General features: G+C 45.0%; 1 protein-coding gene across 2 annotated transcripts in view; it reads left to right on the top strand.

The window, feature by feature from the left end:
* The window catches only part of LOC141059255 (uncharacterized), a 252,339-nt gene extending 230,404 nt beyond the window's left edge, over nucleotides 1-21,935 (top strand). Inside the window, exons 1-7 of one of the 2 annotated variants that reach the window (XM_073555567.1) lie at nucleotides 6,684-6,762; nucleotides 10,652-10,801; nucleotides 10,931-11,110; nucleotides 11,184-11,307; nucleotides 11,391-11,488; nucleotides 15,320-15,410; nucleotides 19,299-21,935. In XM_073555567.1, the coding sequence (XP_073411668.1) occupies nucleotides 10,724-10,801; nucleotides 10,931-11,110; nucleotides 11,184-11,307; nucleotides 11,391-11,488; nucleotides 15,320-15,410; nucleotides 19,299-20,413 (1,686 nt within the window). In that variant the 5' untranslated portion in view covers nucleotides 6,684-6,762; nucleotides 10,652-10,723 and the 3' untranslated portion in view covers nucleotides 20,414-21,935. Of the gene's footprint in view, nucleotides 1-6,683; nucleotides 6,763-10,651; nucleotides 10,802-10,930; nucleotides 11,111-11,183; nucleotides 11,308-11,390; nucleotides 11,489-15,319; nucleotides 15,411-19,298 lie in introns of those variants that run through there. The other variant, XM_073555565.1, reaches the window with a different exon arrangement.
* Nucleotides 21,936-24,248: the final 2,313 nt, after the last annotated feature.

Genomic DNA, 24,248 nt, shown 5'->3' with positions numbered 1-24,248 from the left:
ATAACAAAAAAAATTCTGACACTTTTTTTTTTTTTAACAACTTTTTCCTGCTTTTGAGTACCCTAGAATCTGCGGTATGGCTGGTGATTCTGTTATGAATGGGTCACCGAGGAGGAAAAAACCTAAACATGTTAAGCCCAGAAAAACCAGAGATGTTGCTAACTATGCAGATTGCAGATCCCTGATCCTACCACACAACTAGCAGCAGCCGTGGAGCGTGCCTACGATGAACCTAGACGCCTCATGACGGCCAGAGGACTAAATAAGCCTAAAGAAAGAAAAGGGAAAACTAACTGCCCCAGAGCAGACTCCAAAGGAATAGACAGCCCCCACACATGTATTGACGGTGAAACAAGATGAAAACACAAACACAGGTAGGAAAATAGGCTGAGCAAACGATGGGGCCCAAACTAACTAGAGAGGAGAGGAAAGGAAAGACACTGTCTGCAATCTGCCCAAAACCCTACAAAATAAAGTCCAACACTTCTGATAACAAAATTAACCCTGAAGTCACTAGACTTCTCCCACTATATCAGCACTCTGAAATATTCTGAGACAGAGCAAAAAAAGGCCAATCTTATAAGGGACAAAAAGCAAATTGGCAAATACAGATAAAAGAGAGTGGAAATTCAGCACAGCCCAAGCCGGGGCTGGCTGACCACACAAAAAACTGAATAGAACAACAAAATCAAGTGTCAACATTAACAGAGAAACTTAACTTGAGCTGACTGGAACAGAGCTGAGAACCAAGACCTGACAAGCAGAAGGAATCACCAGCACCAGAGTAGGGTGACGGCTGTCTTAAATCCAATCTGAGATTCCTGAAGTCCAATCGTCATCCTCATTATCAGGTGGCAGATCTCTACTGATTAAATCAGCCTCACTACCTCCTGTTACCACCAGAGGGAGCCTGACTGGTGGACCAGAAAATGAACTCACAACAGAAGTCCTCCTCTCCGGCAGGAGCTGGATTTTTCTTTGTCAAGAAGAAGGACGGCTCTCTTTGGGCTTGTATAACTTCTGGGGCCTAAATAACATTACGATCAAAAACAAGTATCCCCTGCCGCTCATCCCTGAGCTTTTTGACCGCCTGAGAGGAGCCCAGATCTTCTCTTAACTAGCTCTCCGGGGAGCCTACAATCTTGTCCGTATATGATCAGGAGACGAGTGGAAGACCGCCTTTAATACACAGGATGGACATTACGAATATTTGGTCATGCCCTTTGGTCATTGCAATGCAACTGCGGTGTTTCAGGAATTTGTTAACGACATCGTCCGGGATCTGCTATATTCGTGTGTTGTGGTGTACCTAGACGACATCCTCGTCTTTTCGTCAGACCTTTCTTACCATAGGAGAAGTGTTCGTTTGGTGATGCAGCAACTGCGGGAGAATCGCCTCTATGCCAAGATCAAGAAGTGTGTTTTTGAGCAGACTTCTTTACCCTTCCTGGGGTATATTATCTCCGACTTTGGATTGAAGATGGATTCTGAGAAATTGTCCGCTATTCTCAAATGGCCACGTCGTGTTGGGACTAAGTCCATCCAACACTTCCTTGGCTTTGCAAACTATTACAGGCAGTTTGTTCCTCATTTTTCCTCAGTCATCAAGCCCATCTCTTCTCTCATTCCAAAGGGGGCTAATCCCACGGTCTGGACTCCAGAGGCCAAAGATGCTTTCCAGAACCTGAAACAATCCTTTGCGGTTGCTCCTGTGTTACATTGTCCCAAGGCCAACAGGCCATTCATCCTCGAGGTGGATGCTTCTTCCATGGGGGCTGTATTATCCCAAAGGTCTTCCTCTGGTCGAGTAGTTACTTGTGGTTTCTTCTCCAAGACCTACTCTACTTCAGAATGCAATTACTCAATTGGAGATCATGAGCTATTGGCCATAAAACTGGCTCTGGAAGAATGGCGCTCCCTGCTTGAGGGGGCAGTTCATCCCTTCATAATCTACACCAACCATAAAAATTTGGCCTACATACAGTCTGCTCAGAGGTTTAACCCCCGGCAAGCCAGATGGTCTCTGTTCTTTGGTCGCTTTGATTTTGAACTCCATTTCCGGCCAGGCTATAAGATTGTCAAGGCAGACGCGTTGTCCAGGTCCATTCAGCCTTCAGATATGGCAAAGAAACTCTCGCACATTATTGAACCATCCAAGACTATCACTGTGGCTCCCTTGAGTCTAGTTACCCCTCCACCAAGCAAGACTTTTGTGTCTGAGGCCGATAGAAGAAGAGTATTATGTTGAAGTCATTCCTCTAAGTTTGCTGGTTATGCTGGAGTTAAGAAGACTCTTGCCCTAGTCTCTCTTTACTACTGGTGGCCTTCTCTGCGCCAAGACCTTGCAGACTTCATTGCTTCCTGTCCCTCCTGTGCCAAGACCAACGTCACAAGACATTTACCCTCGGTTCTTCTGCTTCCTTTTCCAGTTCCATCAGCTCCTTGGCAACAAATAGCCCTGGACTTCATCACCGACCTCCCTCATTCTTCTGGTTGTACAGTTATTCTGGTGGTCGTGGACGGTTTCTCTAAAATGGCTCACTTCGTTCCCCTACCTGGGCTGCCTTCTGCTCCTGAGTTAACGAAGATTTTTATTCTTCACATCTTCTGACTCCATAGATTTCCTCATCAAATCGTGTATGATCGAGGAGCCCAGTTCACTTCCCGATTCTGGGGAGCTCTATGCAAACTCTTGGATGTGACTCTGGATTTCTCCTCTGCGTACCATCCTCAGACCAATGGTCAAATGGAGCATTTTAACCAAGTGTTAGCCTCTTACCTGCGTAATTTTTCCAATGCGCATCAAGACGACTGGGTCAGCCTTCTCCCCTGGGATTTGCTTTTAATAACCATCCCAGTGAATCTTCCAAGTCTTCGTTTTTCATGGTCTTTGGGCAACATTCTGGTATTCCGCTTCCAGTATTCCCAGCCTCGAGTGTGCCTGCAGCAGACTCTTTGTCTATGGAATTTTCAAAGATTTGGCAGGAGACTAAAGGCCCCATCACACACAGCAATCTCGATAGCGAGAGCGCTGATTTTGTGATGCCACAGCGATGTCACCAGCGAGATCACTGTGTGTGACGGGGATCAACGACCGGCCCCCCCCCGCTGGGTATTGCTGATCGTGCACGGCCGTTTTTTGATTGTTGCTCTCCCGCTGGCCAGCGCGCATCGCTGCGTGTGGCAGCGGGAGCCAACGATCAGCGAGTCTCCCAGCGCTCTAAGCAGGCACTGGGAGCTGGTTTCTAAGGTAAATAAGCGGCGACTAAGAGGCGTGAGTCACTTAGTTACCGATGTGTATCTTAGAAACCTGCGTGCTCGCGATGAGCTGCGAGCACGTAGGTTTCTAAGGTACACATCGGGTAACTAAGTGACGCGCGCTGCTTAGTAACCTGATGTGTACCTTAGAAACCAGCGTCCTTGCTGGTGCTGATCGCTGGTGAAGCTGCCTATTTGGCAGCTCACCAGCGATCATGTAGCGATGCACCAGCGATCCTGACAAGGTCGTATCGTTGTCGGGATCGCTGGTGCATCGTTTAGTGTAACGGGGCCTTAAGAGAGAGTCCGAAAGAGCCGGAGTTCGGATGAAGAGGCATGCTGAAAAGAGACAACTGGATTCCCCAGTTTATCTTCCGGGTGATAAGGTTTGGCTCTCTTCCAATTATATCAGACTGAAGATTCCCTCCTTCAAGTTGGGACCTGGTTACATTAGTCCTTTTGAAATCCTCAGACGCATCAATGATGTAGCCTATAAATTCAAGTTACCTCCGTATTCCCAATGCCTTACAGGTTTCTCTCCTAAAGCCTGTTATATTTAATCGTTTCCACTCTGCCTTACCCCTCAGCCGGTTTGTGCCGACAATGTTTTTGAAGTAAGGGATATTCTTGCCATGAAGAAAGTTAGGGGGAGAACATTCTTTCAAATTGATTGGAAAGGTTTTGGTCCTGAGGAGAGATCCTGGGAACCACGGGAGAACATTAAAGTGCCCTATATTCTTAAGAGATTTCTATCCAGTCTCAGGAGAGGGGCGTCTTGCTTACATTGCTGCTGCTCCTGCTGCCATTGCTGAGTGTTAGTTTTGAGACCACCCGCTCCTCCGCCACTGGCGGTGTGCCTGCCCGGCTCCCTGTTGCCACTGCTGGGTCTGTGCGATCCGCTGTGCCTCCTCTCCGCTCCTGCATCCGGACTGTCAGTTGCTCGGGGTTTGTGTCATGTTTCGCCTCCACTTTCAGTCTTGCGCACGGCTGTCTTGCGCATGCGCCTTAGGCCCCGGCCACGCGAACTCTCAGGATCTTTAGCTACTGCGGTTACCTGACCCTGAAGCACTGCTTGTCCAATGGGGGCATGCGCCAGGTATATCAGGCCGCCCACCCTTAGTGGAGGCGTCTGATTATTGTATATTTTTCTTGTACCTGTAGTTGGCTCTCTTGTTAGATCTCTCTCATACTTCAGTTTTCCCTGTGGTCTTTTGTGTTAACCCCTCTCTTTGTCTCCTGCAGTTGCAGTCTTCTCCGTCCGCTCCTGTTGGCCTTCTGTTCCTGTTCCCTTTCCAAGTACCTCCCGTTCCCAAATCCTGGTCTGACAGCTCCAGATCCTCTCCGGTCCTCCTACTACTGTCCTCATCTTCCACTTCCCAGTTCCTACTGTTTGTGTGCTCTGTTTTTTGCTCCATTGAGCCGCCCTCTTGCTCCGGCTGTCATGGTATTGGAAGCCCCTGGGCCTGTCCCTAATGATCCCTGTATAGGGGTTGGTTCCACCTGGTAAACTCACCCAGGGGAGGTTCAGTACCATGACCCTGAGGGTCCACTCTTGGAAGCTCGCCCCTCTAGGTGTGACACTGAGCGAGGACCAACTGCTTAAAAAGCTCCTCCATTTTGTCAGCAGGCTTGAGCTGTAGTGTTGCAGGCTTAATTACTGACATACAGTGGGCTTTGGGTATGCCTCAGTTCCCACTGCCCACATTCTACAACCATATGTAGTGCAGCGGGGTAGGTACAGAGTGACAGACAGGCAGTGACCACAGAAAAGTTCAAAATAAAGTCTCTTTAATGTCCATTGTACTCACAAATTGAAAATAAATGGTATCCTCTGAAGAGCAGCCAGGAATCAAGTCAGTCCGTATCCGAGACTAGTTGCAGTGAGCAAGGGGTGCCAGGCCTTATGGCTGCACTTGGCTCCGTGTTACTTCACACAGGCTAAGTTTTGCAGAGCCACCTGCTCTTCAAGTTTGCAAACCCAGACTGACACACTCAACCCTCTGCTGCAGGGTTTTTAAATGAAATCTGTAGCCATGGGCCACTTGTAAGACACGGCCTGGAAGAATCGAACTGCAACACTTCCATCCTGTAGTTCGCTCCAAAAATAAAAGCCCATGCCGGGTTTTCTTAGATCTGCCTTGGGCAAATAGCTTGGCCAAGACCAAACTTACTTATTTTGCACTGCAACCACAGCTACAGTTGTGTTCCAAAGTTTACATACCCTGGCAGAATTTTTGCTTTCCTGGCTTTTTTTCAGAGAACGTGAATGATAACACCAAAATTTTTTCTCCACTCATAGTTAGTGGTTTGGTGAAGCCATTTATAGTCAAACTACTGTGTTTTCTCTTTTTAAATCATAATGAAAACCCAAAACATCCAAATGACCCTGATCAAAAGTTCATATACTCCGCTCTGTACACCTTGTCCACACATGGCTCCGCTCCGTACACCTCGTACACATGCGGCTCCGCTCCATACACCTCGTACCCACGCGGTTCCGCTCCGTACACCTCATACACACGCGGCTCTGCTCCGTACACCTCGTACACACACGGCTCCGCTCCGTACACCTCGTACACACACGGCTCCGCTCCGTACACCTCGTACACACGCGGCTCCGCTCCGTACACCTCATACACACGCGGCTCTGCTCCGTACACCTCGTACACACACGGCTCCGCTCCGTACACCTCGTACACACGCGGCTCTGCTCCGTACACCTCGTACACACACGGCTCCGCTCCGTACACCTCGTACACACACGGCTCCGCTCCGTACACCTCATACACACGCGGCTCCGCTCCGTACACCTCATACACACGCGGCTCTGCTCCGTACACCTCGTACACACACGGCTCTGCTCCGTACACCTCGTACACACGCGGCTCTGCTCCGTACACCTCGTACACACACGGCTCCGCTCTGTACACCTCGTACACACACGGCTCCGCTCCGTACACCTCGTACACACGCGGCTCTGCTCCGTACACCTCGTACACACACGGCTCCGCTCTGTACACCTCGTACACACACGGCTCCGCTCCGTACACCTCGTACACACACGACTCTGCTCCGTACACCTCGTACACACACGACTCTGCTCCGTACACCTCATACACACGCGGCTCCGCTCCGTACACCTCATACACACGCGGCTCCGCTCCGTACACCTTGTACACACGCAGCTCCGCTCCGTACACCTCATACACACACGGCTCCGCTCTGTACACCTCATACACACACGGCTCCGCTCCGTACACCTCATACACACACCGCTCTGCTACATCCACACTGTAAACCCCTCCTGACCCCACACATAAACTTCCCCTCATCCAGCACCATGACAACCAGCACAGCAGAGTCCTGCACACACTGAGGCCCCTGATCATGTGACTCCCCACTCCTCCCCTCCTGTGACCTCATCACAGGTCCTGTGCGCACAGAGCAGCCATATATGTGGAGTGCGGCTCTGCGGGTGGATGCTCCTCACCAGGACTGTAGCAGGTAAAGACCCCAATATCCACAGGTGTCCCTTCTAATTGGGGGGGAAACTATCACCTCTAATAATCCTCGGATAGTTCTGACAAACACGGAAAAGTGCCCCTTTATGGAGGGGACAGAAAGTCTGTTTAGTCTCTTTAGCTTCATAGTATCAGCTGTAATCCAATGGTGAGAGAGCGATTTACCCTGAGGAGTCACAAATTGTGGGGTTGTTATAAAATGTTATATTTGGGGGGTTCTGTGTTGTCTCCTTATAAGAATCACAATGGGTTTGTTCCTTTTCCGCTGATAGATACAAACGACCCAACTATGAAAGACGGGAACCGAGGAAACCTGTATTACTCTCACAGTACGGGGCCCCCACACAATATAATGTTCCTCCAGTAATGCCATCCTCCACACACATTATGATAGTACAAGAAGCCCCACACAATATGTTTCCACCCAAACCATGAGATAATCAATTCTCACTTTTCCCCATACTTAATGCCATAGAGCCCCTTTCTTGGTTCCCACACACAGAATTATGTTCCACAGTATCTCCATCCCCAGTTTCCATTTTGGAAACTAGACCCCCTAAAGAACTTATCTAGATGTGTGGTGAGCACTTTGAACCCCCAAGGGCTTCACAGAAGTTTATAATGTAGAGCCGTAAAAATATCATTTTTTTCACAAAAATGATCTTTTCACCCCCAATTTTTTTTATTTTCCCAAGGGTAACAGGATAAATTGGACACTAAAAGTTGTTTTGCAATTTGTCCTGAGTAGGCTGATACCCCATATGTGGGGGTAAACCACTGTTTGGGCGCATGGCAGAGCTTGGAAGGGAAGGAGTACCGTCTGACTTTTTCAACACAGAATTGGCTGGAATTGAGATCAGACACCATGTTGCATTTGGAGAGCCCCTGATGTGCCCAAACAATGGAAACCCCCCCAATTATAACTCCAACCCTAACCGCAACACACCCCTAACCCTAATCCCAACCCTAACCCTAACTTTAGCCCCAACCCTAACCCTAATGGGAAAATGGAAATAAATACATTTCTTTTAGTTTTATTATTTTTCCCTAACTAAGGGGGTGATAACGGGGGGGGGTTTGATTTACTATTTACGGCGGGTTTTTATGTTTGGCAGCTGTCACACGCTAAAGTACGCTTTTTATTGTAAAAATAGTTTTTGCATCACAATTTGAGAGCTAAAATTTTTCCATATTTTGGCACTCAGAGTCATGTGAGGTCTTATTTTTTGCCGGACGACTTGACGTTTATATTGGTACCATTTTCGGGCACGTGACATTTTTTTATCGCTTTTTATTCCGATTTTTGGCAGACAGAATGAAAAAAACAGCAATTAATGAATTTCTTTTTTGGGGGGGTGCATTTACACCGTTCCGCGTGTGGTAAAATTGATAATGCAGTTTTTTAAGTTTTGGCGCTTTTATACAATAAAAACTATTTTATAGAAAAAATAATTAATTTTTCCGGTGATGGAGCTGTATGGCGGCTCGTTTTTTGCGGGACAAAATGACGTTTTCTGCGGTACCACGATTATTTATATCCGTCTTTTTGATCGCGTGTTATTCCACTTTTTGTTTGGCTGTATGATGATAAAGCATTGTTTTTTTGCCTTGGTTTTTTTTTAATGGTGTTCACTAAAGGGGTTAACTAGTGGGACAGTGTTATAGGGCAGGTCGCTACGGAAGCGGCGATACTAAATATATGTACTTTTATTGTTTAGATTTGTTTTAATTCAAATATTGATGATTAATTAATGATAGAATAAATATTGATTTTTTTTATTATTTTTTTAATATTTTTAAGATTATTGAACTTTTTTATTTATTTCATTCTATGTTTTACACTATGTCCCACTATTGAACACTGATTTTGTGCAGGCTGACCTCTTAGGGTATGTGCACACGTTGCGGATTCTGCTGCGGAACCGCAGCGGATTTGGCCCTGCGGATCCGCAGCAGATCCGCAGGCAGTGTACAGTATAATGCAAATCAATGGGATTTGAAAACATGCTGCGGATTTTTCCGCTCGGATTTGCTGCGGTTTTAAATCCACAGCATGTCAATTCTTTCTGCCGATTCCGCAGTGGTTTGACACCTGTTCCATTGCCCAGGGAGCAGTTTGTTGGATCCAGTTTCTATTACTTTTGCGTGTCTGCTCCTTAATTGTTTTTGTTTTTCATTGCCCAGGTGTCATATCGCAGGAGAAAACTGCAGGTCACTTTACCTCCGGTTTTACCTGCAAATCTGCAGATGATTCCGCACTGTTTGCACTCACCCTTATATGGCATGCAGATCTGCATGCCATATAAGCGGTCAGCGCTGCATGTAATTTCTCACTAACCTCAGAGACTTCCTAGCAGGCACTGAGCTCTAGCAACCCGGATGTTTCTGTGAGTGATTGGGAGAAGGTGCTGTGGTCAGAGGAGGCAAAAATTGAGCTCTTTGGCATTAACTGAACTCGCCGTGTTTGGAGGAAGAGAAATGCTGCCTGTGACCCAAAAAACACCTTCCCAAGTGTCAAGCATGGAGGTGGAAATATTATGTTTTGGTTGTGTTTCTCTGTTAAGGGCATAGGACTACTTCACCGCATCAATGGGAGAATGGATGGAGCCATGTACCATAAAATCATGAGTGACAACCTCCTTCCCTCCACCAGGACATTAAAAATGGGTCATGGCTGGGTCTTCCAGCAAGACAATGATCCAAAACATACAGCCAAGGCAAGAAAGGAGTGGCTCAAAAAGAAGCACATTAAGGTCATGGAGTGGCCTAGCCAGTCTCCAGACCTTAATCCCATAGAAAACTTATGGAGGGAGTTGAAGCTCCGAGTTTCCAAGCAACAGCCTCAAAATCTTAATGATTTAGAGATGATGTGTAAAGAGGAGTGGACCAAAATTCCTCCTGACATGTGCGCAAACCTCATCACCAACTACAAAAAATGTCTGACTGCTGTGCTTGCCAACAAGGGTTTTGCCACCAAGTATTAGGTCTTATTTGCCAGAGGGATCAAATACTTATTTTTCACTGCAAAATGCAAATTTATATAATTTATACAATGTGATTTTTTTGGATTTTTATTTTTGATATTCTATCTCTCAATGTTAAAATTAACCTACCCTTAAAATTTTAGATTGTTCGTCTTTGTCAGTGGGCAAACTTATAAAATCAGCAAGGGATCAAATAATTATTTTCTTCACTGTATATAAAGCAGAAAATGTGAGACTGCCTCACAGTCAGACTGTTCTAGTTGTCATTGGCAACCAATCAGAGCTCAGCTTTCACGTTATCTCAGTTGCTTTAATGCTGAAACTGCACTCTGGTTGCTATAGGTAATCAGAACGATCTTACTGTGAGACAATTCTCATAAATGAGGCCTCAGTTACTTCTCCAGCAGCCATTGTTATAATTATAGACTTTAGACTTTACCAGGTTGCCCCATCTTAGCGACTATATGGTTGCTGTCCCTTTAAGAATGACTCTTTGGGAGCCATCCTTCTTGATCTTTAGGACCTTTGGGCAACAACTGTCATTTTGCATTCAACACACAGACACCAATTTTCTCCTTTATTTCTGTAGTCTTATTCTGGGGGCCAAAACTCATGAAGGGGGGATATTTTGAGTTTTAATGTTCGCAGTATTTTTAGTCTGGTGTTAAAGACGAGCCATGCAAAATATCCCCAAAACCAGGTGAAATATGTGGTTTTGTATTCCACTGGCACCCACACAGATTTTCTCTTTTACGTATATAAATTTAAAGAAGAAAACTATATACTGTAAAATAATAAATCTCCTCATATGCTTCCCTTATTATCTCCAGTAATTGTATTATTACACAGGATTTTTATGATGTTACATCGGCTCTTCTTCTCATTCAGGTCTCTACAATATCGGATCCTCTCAGTGAAGATCTTCTACATAAGAGAATTTTCCTGATTTACCCATCAAAGATGGATATGGACAGAGACAAGATGGTGGAGAGGATATTACACCTCACCCTAGAGATCCTCTTCCGGCTTACTGGAGAGGTGAGAGTTTCTGATGACGTCACATTACATCATTCTTATCTATGGGAATAACAGATGGACAGAACTGGAGAGGTGAGGACTCTGGAAATGTCTGTAGTGAGGTTTATTAATGTGTCTCTCCATAACCAGGATTACACAGTAGTGAAGAAGACCTCTAGTGAGCGCTGTGAGAACCCTGTGTCTGAGGGATGGGGAAGATCCCAGAGGCCAATCATGGGGCCTCCACTTCACTCCCTGATACATGAGGACATCAATGACCAGAAGATCCTAGAACTCACCTACAAGATGATTGAGCTGCTGACTGGAGAGGTGACACTGCTGGGACATTATACAGTAACACTATGAAGGGATCGGGGGATGACGGTATCATTGTATGTGTCAGGTTCCTATAAGATGTCAGGATGTCGCTGTCTATTTCTCCATGGAGGAGTGGGAGTATTTAGAAGGACACAAAGATATGTACGAGGATGTCATGATGGAGGTTCCCCAGCCCCTCACATCACCAGGTAATAGACAGGACTAAATACACACGGCCTATAATTATCTGTATGTAAAGAATGAATTCAGTCCCTGTATGTGTTTCCTCCAGATCTATCCAGTAAGATGACAACACCAGAAAGATGTCCCCATCCTCTCCTTTCACAGGACTGTAAACATGAAGATCCAAATGTTCCTCAGGATCATCAGGTAGATGGAGAGAAGGTGTCATGAGATCCCCCCTATGATGTGTAGACGGCTGTGAAGGTCTTGTGCTCAGTCTTGTTTTATCCACCAGTATTATATGTTTTACTAGTAGAATACCCGTGGCTTCGCTCGCGGATATAAGTTAAATTGTTGATTATGGTAGCTAAAGTAAAATTTACAGCTGTCGTACCAAAGGATGTCATCTGTAAAGATGAATTGTATCTCCTAATTGTGACGCTCGCGCCCTGACTGATTGGCGCGAGCGTGGGGGTGTGACCGCACTGTGCCACAAACCAGACTACGCTGGAAGGGGCATGACTAAGCAGCTACCTTGGTGTTCACTGGAGCCTCTGATGGTGAGGTCAGGCTTGTGCAGCACATAGCTGCCAGGTGCCACTCCAGGGTGGTGTCTGACTGTGACTGCTTATCCCACTGGGGAACGGAATGCTAGGATAGGTGCGGGCGACAGGCACGACTGGCAGACAGGCAGGTGAGCACGGCTGACACTCGGATGAGTATGCAGGCTCGGCTGGTACTCAGGCAGGTGGGCGTGGCTGGCACTCAGGCAGGCGTGGCTGAGACACTGGCAGGCGGGCACGGCTGAGACACTGGCAGGCGGGCACGGCTGAGACACTGGCAGGCGGGCATGGCTGAGACACTGGCAGGCGGGCACGACTGAGACACAAGAGGCAGGAACTGACTCGGAAGGCACAGACACAGGCAGGAAAGAGTAGTGTCTGGAACAGGTAGAGACCTGTTCAGACTGGAGAAGCAGGGACGGACTCGGGAAGGACGGTAACACAGACAGGTAAGAGTAGTGTGTTGGAACAGATAGGGACATGTTCATACTGGAGGAGCAGGGACAGATAAAGAGCCGCAGGAGCAGAACCACAAGGTTGCGGAGCGACGAGCTGAACAGAGTCGCTGGTTGCAGTGCAGCGAGCTGAACCGCAAGGAGCGCGGAGCAAAGGCAGAGCCGCAAGAGCGCAGAGTAAAGGCAGAGCCGCAGGAGTTTGGAGCAAAGACGGAGCCGCAAGAGTGCAAAGCAAAGACGGAGCCGCAAGAGTGCGAAGCAAAGACGGAGCCACAAGACTGTGGAGCAAAGACAGAGCCGCAGAAGTGCGGAGTAAAGGTGAAGCCGCAGGAGTGTGGAGCATAGGCAGATGGAGAGGACACAAGGATAGACACAGCAGGGAAAGGAGCAACAGATAGGAGACCAACAGACAGAGGTTAGGACTTAGATCAGACAAAGTCAGGAACAGGACAAGATACAGGAATAGGACACAGTACACACAAGGACAGACACGGGAACAAATACTGGACAAAGACACAGGCCTGAGTTTGCAGCCCTCAGGAAGACGGAAACATAAAACACCAAGCGCACGGAAACAGATCTGGGTATGCAGCCCCCAGAGAAGACAGAAACAGGACAGGACCTGGCACCTCAGCAGCAAGACACTGACTGAGGGAAATAGTTGCCCAGGCATCCTCTTATGGGCGAGGATGCCTTAAGTACTGGAGACCTCTTGACAACTGGCCGGAGACACCCTAGGCAGATGCACACTGACTCAATAAGAGCCAGAGAGTGCCGGGCCACCCCCCTATTCACAGAGCCAGGAGGTATGCAGAGAGCAGGCAAGAGGCATACAGCATGGAGCCGGCTGAAGACAGAACTCACAGTATGGCCCTGAGTAGTGAGTAAGTTGGTGTGTAAGGCAGGTGGGGGATGGGAGGCCATGCAGTGATGCCGGCAGGGTTGTTACACTAATATTTTGCAGAAAATGCTTGGACTCAGGAGTTGTTCCTGACATGTATGAAAGAAGTGGTTCAGGAAGTAGATCTAAAGGTGGCAAACTGACTTTGCCATTTGAGCAGCACATACCATGCGATTCCAGGTTAAATTTCTTTGCTTGACAATGTTGTAATATTATGTCCATTTTGACAATTATGACTTTCTGATGTTACCTATATTATTGAATTGGGTTGTAGTGAAATGCTTCCAAACTCAAATCAGCCTGCCTACATCTTGGCACACGTTGCATATGTAGTATGCAATCATTTTCACAACGTTCATCCTTTTGTTCAGATGTTTCCATATTCCTTGTTTTAGCCTGCTTTATCCGATTCGTGTGAAGACAACATTCCAGTTGCTGTGATGTCTCAGCTGCCTTAAGGCCCCGTCACACGTAGCGATCTCGCTAGCGAGATCGCTGCTGAGTCACAAGTTTTGTGACGTAACAGCGATCTCACCAGCGAGATCGCTGTATGTGACAGCGATCAGCGACCGCCCCCCCTGCCGGTATTGCTGATCGCTGTAGGAATGCCCTGGACATTTTTTTGGTCGCTGGTCTCCCGCTGGCCAGCATGCATCGCTGCGTGTGACAGGCGGGAGACCAGCGATCAGCTGGTAACTAAGGTAAATGCAGGGTTTCTAAGCACAGCGCTGTGCTTAGAAACCCTCTGTGTACCTTAGTTACCAGCTCGCTGATGCAGGGAGCTGGTAACTAAGGTACACATCGGGTTTCTAAGTGACGCACGTCCCTTAGAAACCTGATGTGTACCGTAGTTACGTGCTCCCTGCATCAGCGCGCTGGTAACTAAAGTACACAGCGACGCCGCGCGCTCGGCGTCGCTGTGCTGATCGCTGGTGAAGCTGTCTGTTTGACAGCTCACCAGCGATCATGTAGCGACTCACCAGCGATCGTGACATGTTGATATCGTTGTTGGGATCGCTGGTGAGTCGCTATGTGTGACGGGGCCTTTACATTTAGCCTGTCTCATCCGTTTCTTTTTAAGCCGCGGGTCACGTTGTTCATTTGTCTCAGCTTTTTGACATAATTTTGCTTTCTTAGCTTTTGGATAAACCTGTCCAATAGATGGTCGTTTTTTGGGCGGCATTTTAAAAAACAGTCCTTAGTATTTTGACTCTTTAGTATTCACCTGACACTGATAAGAGATGTAATAGGATGAATAATAAATGAAGAGCAGCCCTCACACAGTATTACTATGACCTGAAGGAGCTCACATCTCAGTAATGGAAACCGCCTCGCAGGCAGACTTGTCTAGTTGCCCATAGCAACCAATCAGAGCGCAGCTTTCACTTTACATCAGCATCTTCAGTGATGAAAGCTCCCTGTATAGTAAGCAATAATGACAATCTTAATATGAGGCATTTTTTGCCTGACCAATATTGCTGCTCAGTAATGTTCGTCCGTGTGCGTAGGGTGTATCCATCTGAGTGTGTTTGCATGTGTGTGTGTGTGTGTGTGATGTGCATGTGGTATTTATGGGGTGGTGTTGTGGTATTTGTGGGGTGGTGTTTGTGTTGTGTGTGTCTAGAGTGGTCTGGTGTCTGTGTGCTGTTTGTATGGTGTTTGTGAAATGTTTGTGTGTTGTGTGTGGTGGTGCGGTTCCTTTAGCAGCGACTCTTTAGCGCCGTCGCTATAATCCGTCCCTGTCAGTCACAACTGTTGTTTTCCCCTAAGCACTTATACTTTCACCTTCACATTTCTCCATTATATGTATAGGGCTTTGGGAGCCCCAATCTCATGACGGGGGGACGCTAGCGAGATTTAACGTGCGCAGTATTCTGACCCTGTGGGTGGAGAGGGGGCTTGCCAAATTTCACCCAAATTGGACGAGAACTGTGGATTTGTATAGAGCGGGCTACTGCAGATTTTGTTTTATTTATATATATATATATATATATATATATATATATATATATATATATATATATACTTATGTAATTAGAACGATGGAGATGGCAGGATTAGACCTGATCATAGATGGAGAAGTCACATCTGTCTGTGACTTTTACAATATTTGTTTCAGGGTGAAGATCTGACCCGTATTAATACTGCAGAGCCATTTGCGAGGGGTGATGAGAGGTGTAAAGAGGAGATTCGTACATATGACTACCAAGGTGAGTAGTAACCACTAAATACAGAGAAGTCACAAATTCTTCTCAGTCACTGGCTGTGACTGCTTTATCGGTGGTGTAGTTCGGCCGTATCACAATCGAGTGATCACCATTTTGCCTCTCAACCACAACATATTCAAGCACCCAAAAGTTTTCAAATGACTTTAGGCATTGAAAGCCCTATCTATAGAACTTATATCCTGGTAGATCCAACTATCAACTGAAGTAAAAAGACTCTGACCGTTACCTGCCCAGATCTGTAAACTACAAAGCCAAATGACAGCGTACATAGAATGTGCTGACAAGTTGGAAATCATTTGAATAAAAAGATTATTATGGGCCTGTAAGAGAAAGTGGAGGGTAATGATGCTGTTGGCTTCCTAGATCTCTGATATCTTATTGGATGAATCTACCTTCTCTCCCTTCTGTGCTGCAGAATGTTCTCATATGGTCCCTACAAGACCAGGTCCAGTCTTTCTGGCCAAACTTCGCTTTTATGATCAACAACCTTAAATGTGCAGTGAGGCCAAGTGTGAATTTCTGTACAATAACAACAGAGTTTCTCTTTATCCTGACTTTTCAATTTATTTTTAAACCAACTAACTTCAAGGAGGACCGTGATAAACTACATAAAACCATTACACCTGTGCCATGATATAGCTATAAGCTGTGCGTGGCTGATGGCTGTAATATACATTTATTCACGCCTGCAGGAGATGTGTTGGCATGGCTCGAGCCCTGGTTTCATGGATTCACTCCACGTCATAAATTCCATTATGTTTTCAATCCTAAGGAATTCAGATTACTGCACAATCTCTCCTGAAATGGGGAGCAATAATACTTTCTCTACTCTTCTGGTCAGGACTCATAGTAGCTCCAATGGTCCACTGTTATGATGAGTCACCGAAGGAGGAAAAAACAAAATACCAGCTAAGTCCAGAAAAACCAGAGAGGTTGGCAGCTATCGGATTGCAGACCCCTGAACCTATCCACAACAACTAGCAGTAGCCGTGGGGGGTTCCTACGGTGCCCTAGACCCCTCGATCACAGCCGGAGAACTATATAGCCTAAAGACAGAAAGGGGAAAAACTAAACTGCCCCAGAGCAGACCCCAAAGCAATAGGCAGCCCCCAACATATAATGACGGTGAAGCAAGATGAAAACACCAACACAGATAGAAAGATAGGTTGAGCAAATGATGGGGCCCAAGCTAACTACATAGGACAGGATAGGAAAGCTGCTGTCTGCCATCCGCAAAAACCCTATAAAAATGAGCCAACCGACTGATAGGAAAAACAGGCCCTGAAGTCGCTAGGCTTCAAAAGACTATATCAGCACTCAGGTATATTCTGAAGACAGAGCAAAAGATCAACAGATCAGAGACAAAAATGGAATTCAGCTCACCCCCGGCCGGGGATGGCAGAACTCCCAAAAAACAAGGCAAAACAAAAAACAAAACTGAAGAGTACAAAGCAGAGCAGAAAAACTTAGCTTTGAGATGCAGGAATCAGACTGGTCTCCAAGAATCCAGCAGGAAAATCACCAGCCAGGAAGAAGGGCGTCGGCAGCCTTATATCCAGTCCTCAATTCCAGCCACCCAGTCATCATCTAGCTGCCCAGGTGTCTGATAATCAGCCTCACTACCTTCCTTCACCAGAGGAGGGAGTTCATCAGACCTCAATAGTGAAGGGAAAAATGAACTCACAACAGTCCACCATAAATGAGTGCAACTCCGGTTTACTGTTGGAGTTCTCCCCTCAAACATATGTTATTTTTAAAGATGCAATATAGAATAAGAAAATGTCTTTTTTTTACAAGTTCATTCTATATATTAGTTTGATTGTGTTGAGATTGAACTGCCACTACAATTCCCTGGTATCTTTAAAAAAAGGTCTCTATTTCTTCTGCCAAATGCGTGAGACCTAAATTTAAGACACATCAGCTCTGCACTATTATACACAGTTCTCTTTAAATGTGTAATATTTCTTCTTGAAACTCATCTGACAGAAAATATTGGCCCTTACGATAGTTTAGATTGTGAAGTCACCGAGACCCATACTCTAATTACCCCAGAGAGGTTTCACCACTAGTTACTCATTTATTACTGATGAAGACTGTTGGGTTTGATCATTTCAGTAGATGTTATTGTCTATAGTCAGTTTGTCACTACAGTAGTTAGTGTCCAAAATACTCTGATTTATCCTCTTCCCGCAGCCAGTTTTGTGTTCTTAATCAGGGCCTATTTTTCAAATTTGACGTGTGTCACTTTGTGGTGATAACTATGGAATTCTTCACAAAGGATAATAGGAAACAAAAATGGATCTTAAAAATTATTTTCCAATTTCGTACAATACCCTACATACGATTGTACACTACTGTCTGGGCACATGGCAAGTTAAGAAGAGAAGTATCACTATTTAGCTATTTGAATGCAGATCTTGCTGGAATAGTTTGCAGACACAATGTATTGGGGCATTGTTCATGGTCACCTGACAGCTCAAAAGATGTCCACCATGAACAGGCTTTGTGCTATCTACTCCGTTTTCCAGATCCCACAGATTGCCTCGCTCATCACACTTTTACTAATCTACAAGAATTTAGACTTACACAGAGACCCCTATACTTGGGCCACGGTGTTACCTGCTGTTCTGTCACGTGAGATGGCAAGAAGAATAATCAGATAGCTGGGTCAGAACCAGGAAAGCAGCGAAAATACAAAAATCAAAAGATGCAAGAGTAGTCAGTAAATGGGCTAGTGTCACAACAGCAAACAAATATACAAGCCGGGAGCTGAGCACGGAGCACTAAACCAGTGGAGAACAAGGCTGTGTCTGACAGCTTTCAGCAATATGCTTTGAGCTTTAGTAGGATGTGGTGATTTCCAATTGGTGGAAGCAGGGAGCAAATTACTCCAGCTCGACTATACACATCCATACTGCCAGGCTGGATGGTACTAATGGCCCAAGCAACCCTAATCTTAGTGGCTGGACAGAGCCTGCGCTGCCCAGACCTTATTGTTCCAACGTCTCCTCCATTACCAGCACTGTCTGCAGAATGAACAAGGCTCCTGGTGACAGAAGCAGATGTCGCAGGAGCAGGTCCCAGAGGAGATGGAACACACCATTTGCAGAAGCCCTAATATGAAAAATGTCAGAAAACCAGAGCAGTAGAAATCCCCATAAAGTGACTCTATATTAGAAATTATAAGTCTCAGTGAATTAATCTCTAGGAGTAGTGACTATTTTGAATCCACAGCCACTTTATGGAAATTAGTACGCAGCAGATGTTGGAGAATGAAAATGGCACATTTGCCATTTTATTGCCCAACATATAGTGCTCAGCTTGTGCTCCAGGAGACACACACACCGTAAATTATTTTGGATCTTCTCACTATAGTAATGCCAAATATATTGATGCTAAATGTGGTTTTGTCACAATGTAAGACTCAGAAGAGAGGGGAAGATTTGACTTTGGGAGAGCTGATATTACAGGATTGATTTAAGGAAGCCATGTTTCTTTTCAAGAGCTTTTAAGCCACTAATAATGTGGAAGCCTTTGTTTTTCCATTGACAGATGATGGAACCAAGTGGGGACTTGTTTTTTTGTGAGAAGAGTACATGTTTTTATTGGTATTATTTTCACCTATATAACATTCATTGGGGGCATTTTATTCCATATTTGGGAGGCAGAATGAACAAACATTTGAACACCACGCTCAACTGATTCATCCTATGAGGTTTTCAATTAGACTGAATTGTCATTGTCTTGGTGAATAATTCAATATTTTTACATATCTTGCTATTCTTCCAGACAGTTTCAGTAGAAATGTTCAAAAATATAAAATTCAAGGATATTTTATTCAAGAATAATTATTTATTTTATTTTTGGTAGGTGCCTTCACCAGGAGATCAGAGGGACAGCTGACATCTTCACAGCAATCACATTTTGTTATGCACCAGAGAAGTCACAAAGGGAAGAAGCCATTTTCATGTTCAGAATGTGGGAAATGTTTTACACAGAAATCAGATTTGGTTAAGCACCAGAGAACTCACACAGGGGAGAAGCCTTTTTCTTGTTCAGAATGTGGGAAATGTTTTACACAGAAATCACATTTTGTTAATCATCAGAGAATTCACACAGGGGACAAGCCTTTTTCATGTTCAGAATGTGGGAAATGTTTTATCCTGAAATCAGATTTGGTTAAGCACCAGAGAACTCACACAGGCGATAAGCCTTTTTCATGTTCAGAATGTGGAAAACGTTTTATCCAGAAATCAGATTTGGTTAAACACCAAAGAACTCACACAGGGGAGAAACCTTTTTCATGTTCAGAATGTGGAAAATGTTTTATCCAGAAATCAGATTTGGTTAAACACCAGAGAACTCACACAGGGGTAAAGCCTTTTTCATGTTCAAAATGTGGGAAATGTTTTAAACAGAACTCAGATTTGGTTAAGCACCAGAGAACTCACACAGGGGACAAGCCTTTTTCCTGTTCAGAATGTGGGAAATATTTTACACAAAAATCAAATTTTACTAAGCACCTGAGAATTCATATTGGAGAGAAGCCTTTTTCCTGTTCAGAATGTGGAAAAAAATTTCATCAGAAATCATATCTTGTTGTACACCAAAGGAAACACACAGGGGAGAAACCTTTTTCATGTTCAGAATGTGGGAAATGTTTTACACAGAAATCAGATTTAGTTAAGCACCAGAGAACTCACACAGGGGAGAAGCCTTTTTCCTGTTCAGAATGTGGGAAATCTTTTACACGGAAATCCCATTTTGTTATACACCAGAGAAGTCACACAGGGGAGAAGCCTTTTTCATGTTCAGAATGTGGGAAACGTTTTATCCAGAAATCAGATTTAATTAAGCACCTGAGAACTCACACCGAGAAGAAGCATTTTTCTTGTTCTGAATGTGGGAAATGTTTTAACCAGAAAGTGCATCTTGATAGCCACCAGAGAACCCACAGAGAGGAGAAGCATTTTTCATGTTATTAATAGCAAAAAGGAAATAGGACTGATGCAAAACTTTGGGCACACGTGGATATTTGTGTGCCGAGATAATTTTGAGCAAGGTTTCACACCTTACTCAGCCTGTTAGGGTTATGGCTTGTTCACTATCATCATTAGGAAAAGCCAGGTAATGAAAATTTCCCAGCTTTATAAAAGCACACCCTTTAACCTTGTGCTAAAAACAGCAGCCATGGGTTCTTATAAACAACTGCCTAGCACTCTGAAAATGAAAATGGTGGAGGCCCATAAAACAGGAGAAGGCTACAAGAAGATAGCAAAGTGTTTTCTTCAAGTTTCCCTTTCCTCAGTTCTAAATGTAATTAAGAAATGGTAGTTAACAGGAACAGTGGAGGTCAAGATAAAGTCTGGAATATCAAGCAAAGTTTCAGCAAGAGCTGCTCGTAGGATTGCTAGAGAAGCAAATCAGAACCCCCCGCTTGACTGCAAAAGACCTTCAGAAAGATTTAGCAGATTTTGGAGTTGTGGTACTTTGTTCTACTGTTCAGAGATACGTGCACAAATATGGCTTTCATGGAAGAACATCTTAACAAGCTTGATGCATTTTGGAAACAAGTCCTGTGGATCAACGAGGTTAAAGTAGAACTAACTCCTGCCACAGTTATTAAAGCTATGTGTGGAGAAAAAGTGCATAGAATTTCCAGAAAAGAGCATCATTCCCACTATTAAGCATGCTTTGGGGTTGTGCTGCAGCCAAAGGCACGGGGAACATTTTAGAGTAGAGGGGACAATGGATTCAATGCAATTTCAACAAATTCTTGATACAAACATAACAACATCTGTAAAAAAAAACTGGAGCTGAAAAGAGGATGGCTTCTACAAATGGATAATGATCCTAAACATACATCAAAATCCACACTAGACAACCTCAAAAGGCGCAAGCTGAAGGTTTTACAATGGCCCTCACAGTCCTATGATCTGAACATCATTGAAAATCTGTGGCTAGACCTCAAAATATCAGTGCATGCAAGATGACCCAGGAAGCTCAAATCTCAATCGTAACATTGAGTCCCTCATATGTTGCTTCCTCATTTAAAAACATCAACACATTCCCCCGCAGTGACATCACTAGAACTAATTAATTATATGCAAACACATGTAGTGGATCAATAAATTTGAATATCAACATATACACAATATTCCAAAATTTAAACATTGTTTCACACAACAAACAAAACAATATAATAATAATAATTTTATTTCTATAGCGCCAACATATTCCGCAGCACTTTACATTATAGAGGGGACTTCTACAGACAGTAGACATTACAGCATAGCAATAAAAACATAGATCAAAACAGATACCAAGAGGAATGAGGGCCATGCTCGCAAGCTTACAGTCTGTAAAGAAAAAGGGAGACACGAAAGATGGATGGTAACAATATCTGTTAACAATATCTATAACTTTGTATGTAACCCCCCTTCTCATGTACAGCACCATGGAATTAATGGCACTATATAAATAAAATAAAAAATTGCTTTTATTGTTTGGACGTGCTATAGTGTAAGAATCGAGTGTTCCTGTTGCTGCATGAACCAGTTAACAGTCTAAATATGCAACAGTACAGACACAGTGCTATTAAATGCATAAAGCATGTGAGCACATGATGCGAGGAACCGGGTTGAATGAGCCACACAGGGATATTTAAGTTAATGCATTGAGGCGATAGGCCAGTCTGAACAAATGCGTTGGGGATTGGGGATTAATCGTATTAACCTGGGTAGTGCATTCCAAAGAAATGACGCAGCACGTGAAAAGTCTTTGAGACGGGAGTGGGAGGTTATGATTAATGAGGATGTTAACCTCAGGTCATTAGCAGAACGGAGGGCACAGGTAGGGTGGTAGACTGAGATGAGGGAGGAGATGTAGGGTGGTAATGAGCCATGGAGTGCTTTGTGGGTGAGGGTAATAAGTTTATACTGAATTCTGGAGTGGATGGGTAACCAGCGTAAGGACTGGCACAAGGTAAAGGCATCGGTATAACGATTGGTGAGGAATATGATGCTAGCTGCAGCATTCAGGATGGATTGGAGAGGGAGAGTTTGGTAAGAGGGAGACCGATTAGTGGAGAGTTACAATAGTCCAGACGAGAATGAATAAGAGAAACAGTAAGAGGTTTTGCAGAGTCGAAAGTAAGAAAGGGTCGAATTCTAGAAATGTTTTTGAGGTGCCGATAACAAGAGCGAGCCAGTGATCGGATGTGGGGGGTGAATGAAAGCTCAGAATGAAGTATGACCCCCAAGACAGCGGGCATGTTGCTGGGGAGTAATGGTGGAACCACACATGGAAATGGCAATGTCGGGCATAGGTAGGTCAGAAGAGGAGGAAACACGAGGAGTTCAGTTTTTGACAGGTTCAGTTTCAGATATAGTGAGGACTAGAGTTGAGCGAAACGGGTCGAAAAAATTCAAAAGTCGCCGACTTTTGGCAAAGTCGGGTTTCATGAAACGAAACCCGACCCTAGGATGAGGTCGGCCACGAGGTCGGCGACTTACGCGCCAAAGTCGCGTTTCAAAAGTTTGTTTTGCGCTCTTTTTCAGCCAATCAGGATCCACGGACACTGTGGGCAACGTGATGACATAGGCACGGGTCACCACCATCTTTCAGAAGGGCATGCAAGTGATTGGCTTGCTTTGGTGGGCGTCACAGGGGGTATAAAAGGGCGTGCACGCAGACCACCATCTTACTTCTGCCGATCTCAGTATAGGGAGAGGTTGCTGCTGATTCTGTAGGGAGAGCGTTAGGCAGGGAAGAAGACCAAAAAACTGCTTCTGCTGCTAGCGATTTGGCCTGCACAACACACCAGTCACTGTGTGTGCAGTGCAAGGGGAGGCTCTATAGTGGTGTATCAGTGGTGTTGGTTGTTGGGCTGCCTTCTAAGGCTTCCTGACAGGCTGGCATTGCTGTTTACCCACTGCTCCGCAAACTGCTTTTTTAAAAGCAATCCAATCTCCCTTATCCTCTAGTCACTTTGGTCACAGCTGTGCCATCGAGCCTGTCACATAGCGCTCAGATATTCATTGGGCCTCAAACTGCTTTTTTAAAAGCAATCCCAATTTTTTTTTTTGTCCTGCTGAGAAGAAAAAAAAACTGCTTCTGCTGCTGATAGCAATTTGGCCTGCACAACACACCAGTCACTGTGTGTGCAGTGCAAGGGGAGGCTATATTGTGGTGTATCAGTGGTGTTGGTTGTTGGGCTGCCTTTTAAGGCTTCCTGACAGGATGGCATTGCTGTTTACCCACTGCTCCGCAAACTGCTTTTTTAAAAGCAATCCAATCTCCCTTATCCTCTAGTCACTTAGGTCACAGCTGTGCCATCGAGCCTGTCACATAGCGCTCAGATATCAGTGGGCCTCACACAATCCAAAAGTGTCCAGTGTCCAAAAGTGTGTGCAGAGATTCAAAATCTCACTTATCCTCTAGTCACTTAGGTCACAGCTGTGCCATCAAGCCTGTCACATAGCGCTCAGATATCAGTGGGCCTCACACAATCCAAAAGTGTCCAGTGTCCAAAAGTGTGTGCAGAGATTCAAAATCTCAATTATCCTCTAGTCACTAAGGTCACAGCTGTGCCATCGAGCCTGTCACATAGCGCTCAGATATTCATTGGGCCTCACACAATCCAAAAGTGTCCAGTGTCCAAAAGTGTGTGCAGAGATTCAAAATCTCACTTATCCTCTAGTCACTTAGGTCACAGCTGTGCCATCGAGCCTGTCACATAGCGCTCAGATATTCATTTGGCCTCACACAATCCAAAAGTGTCCAGTGTCCAAAAGTGTGTGCAGAGATTCAAAATCTCAC

This window comes from Dendrobates tinctorius, unplaced genomic scaffold (genome assembly GCF_039654945.1).
Source record: "Dendrobates tinctorius isolate UK_male_01 unplaced genomic scaffold, ASM3965494v1 ptg000226l, whole genome shotgun sequence".
Taxonomy (NCBI): domain Eukaryota; kingdom Metazoa; phylum Chordata; class Amphibia; order Anura; family Dendrobatidae; genus Dendrobates; species Dendrobates tinctorius.
This window is presented reverse-complemented; position numbering and strand designations above follow the sequence as displayed.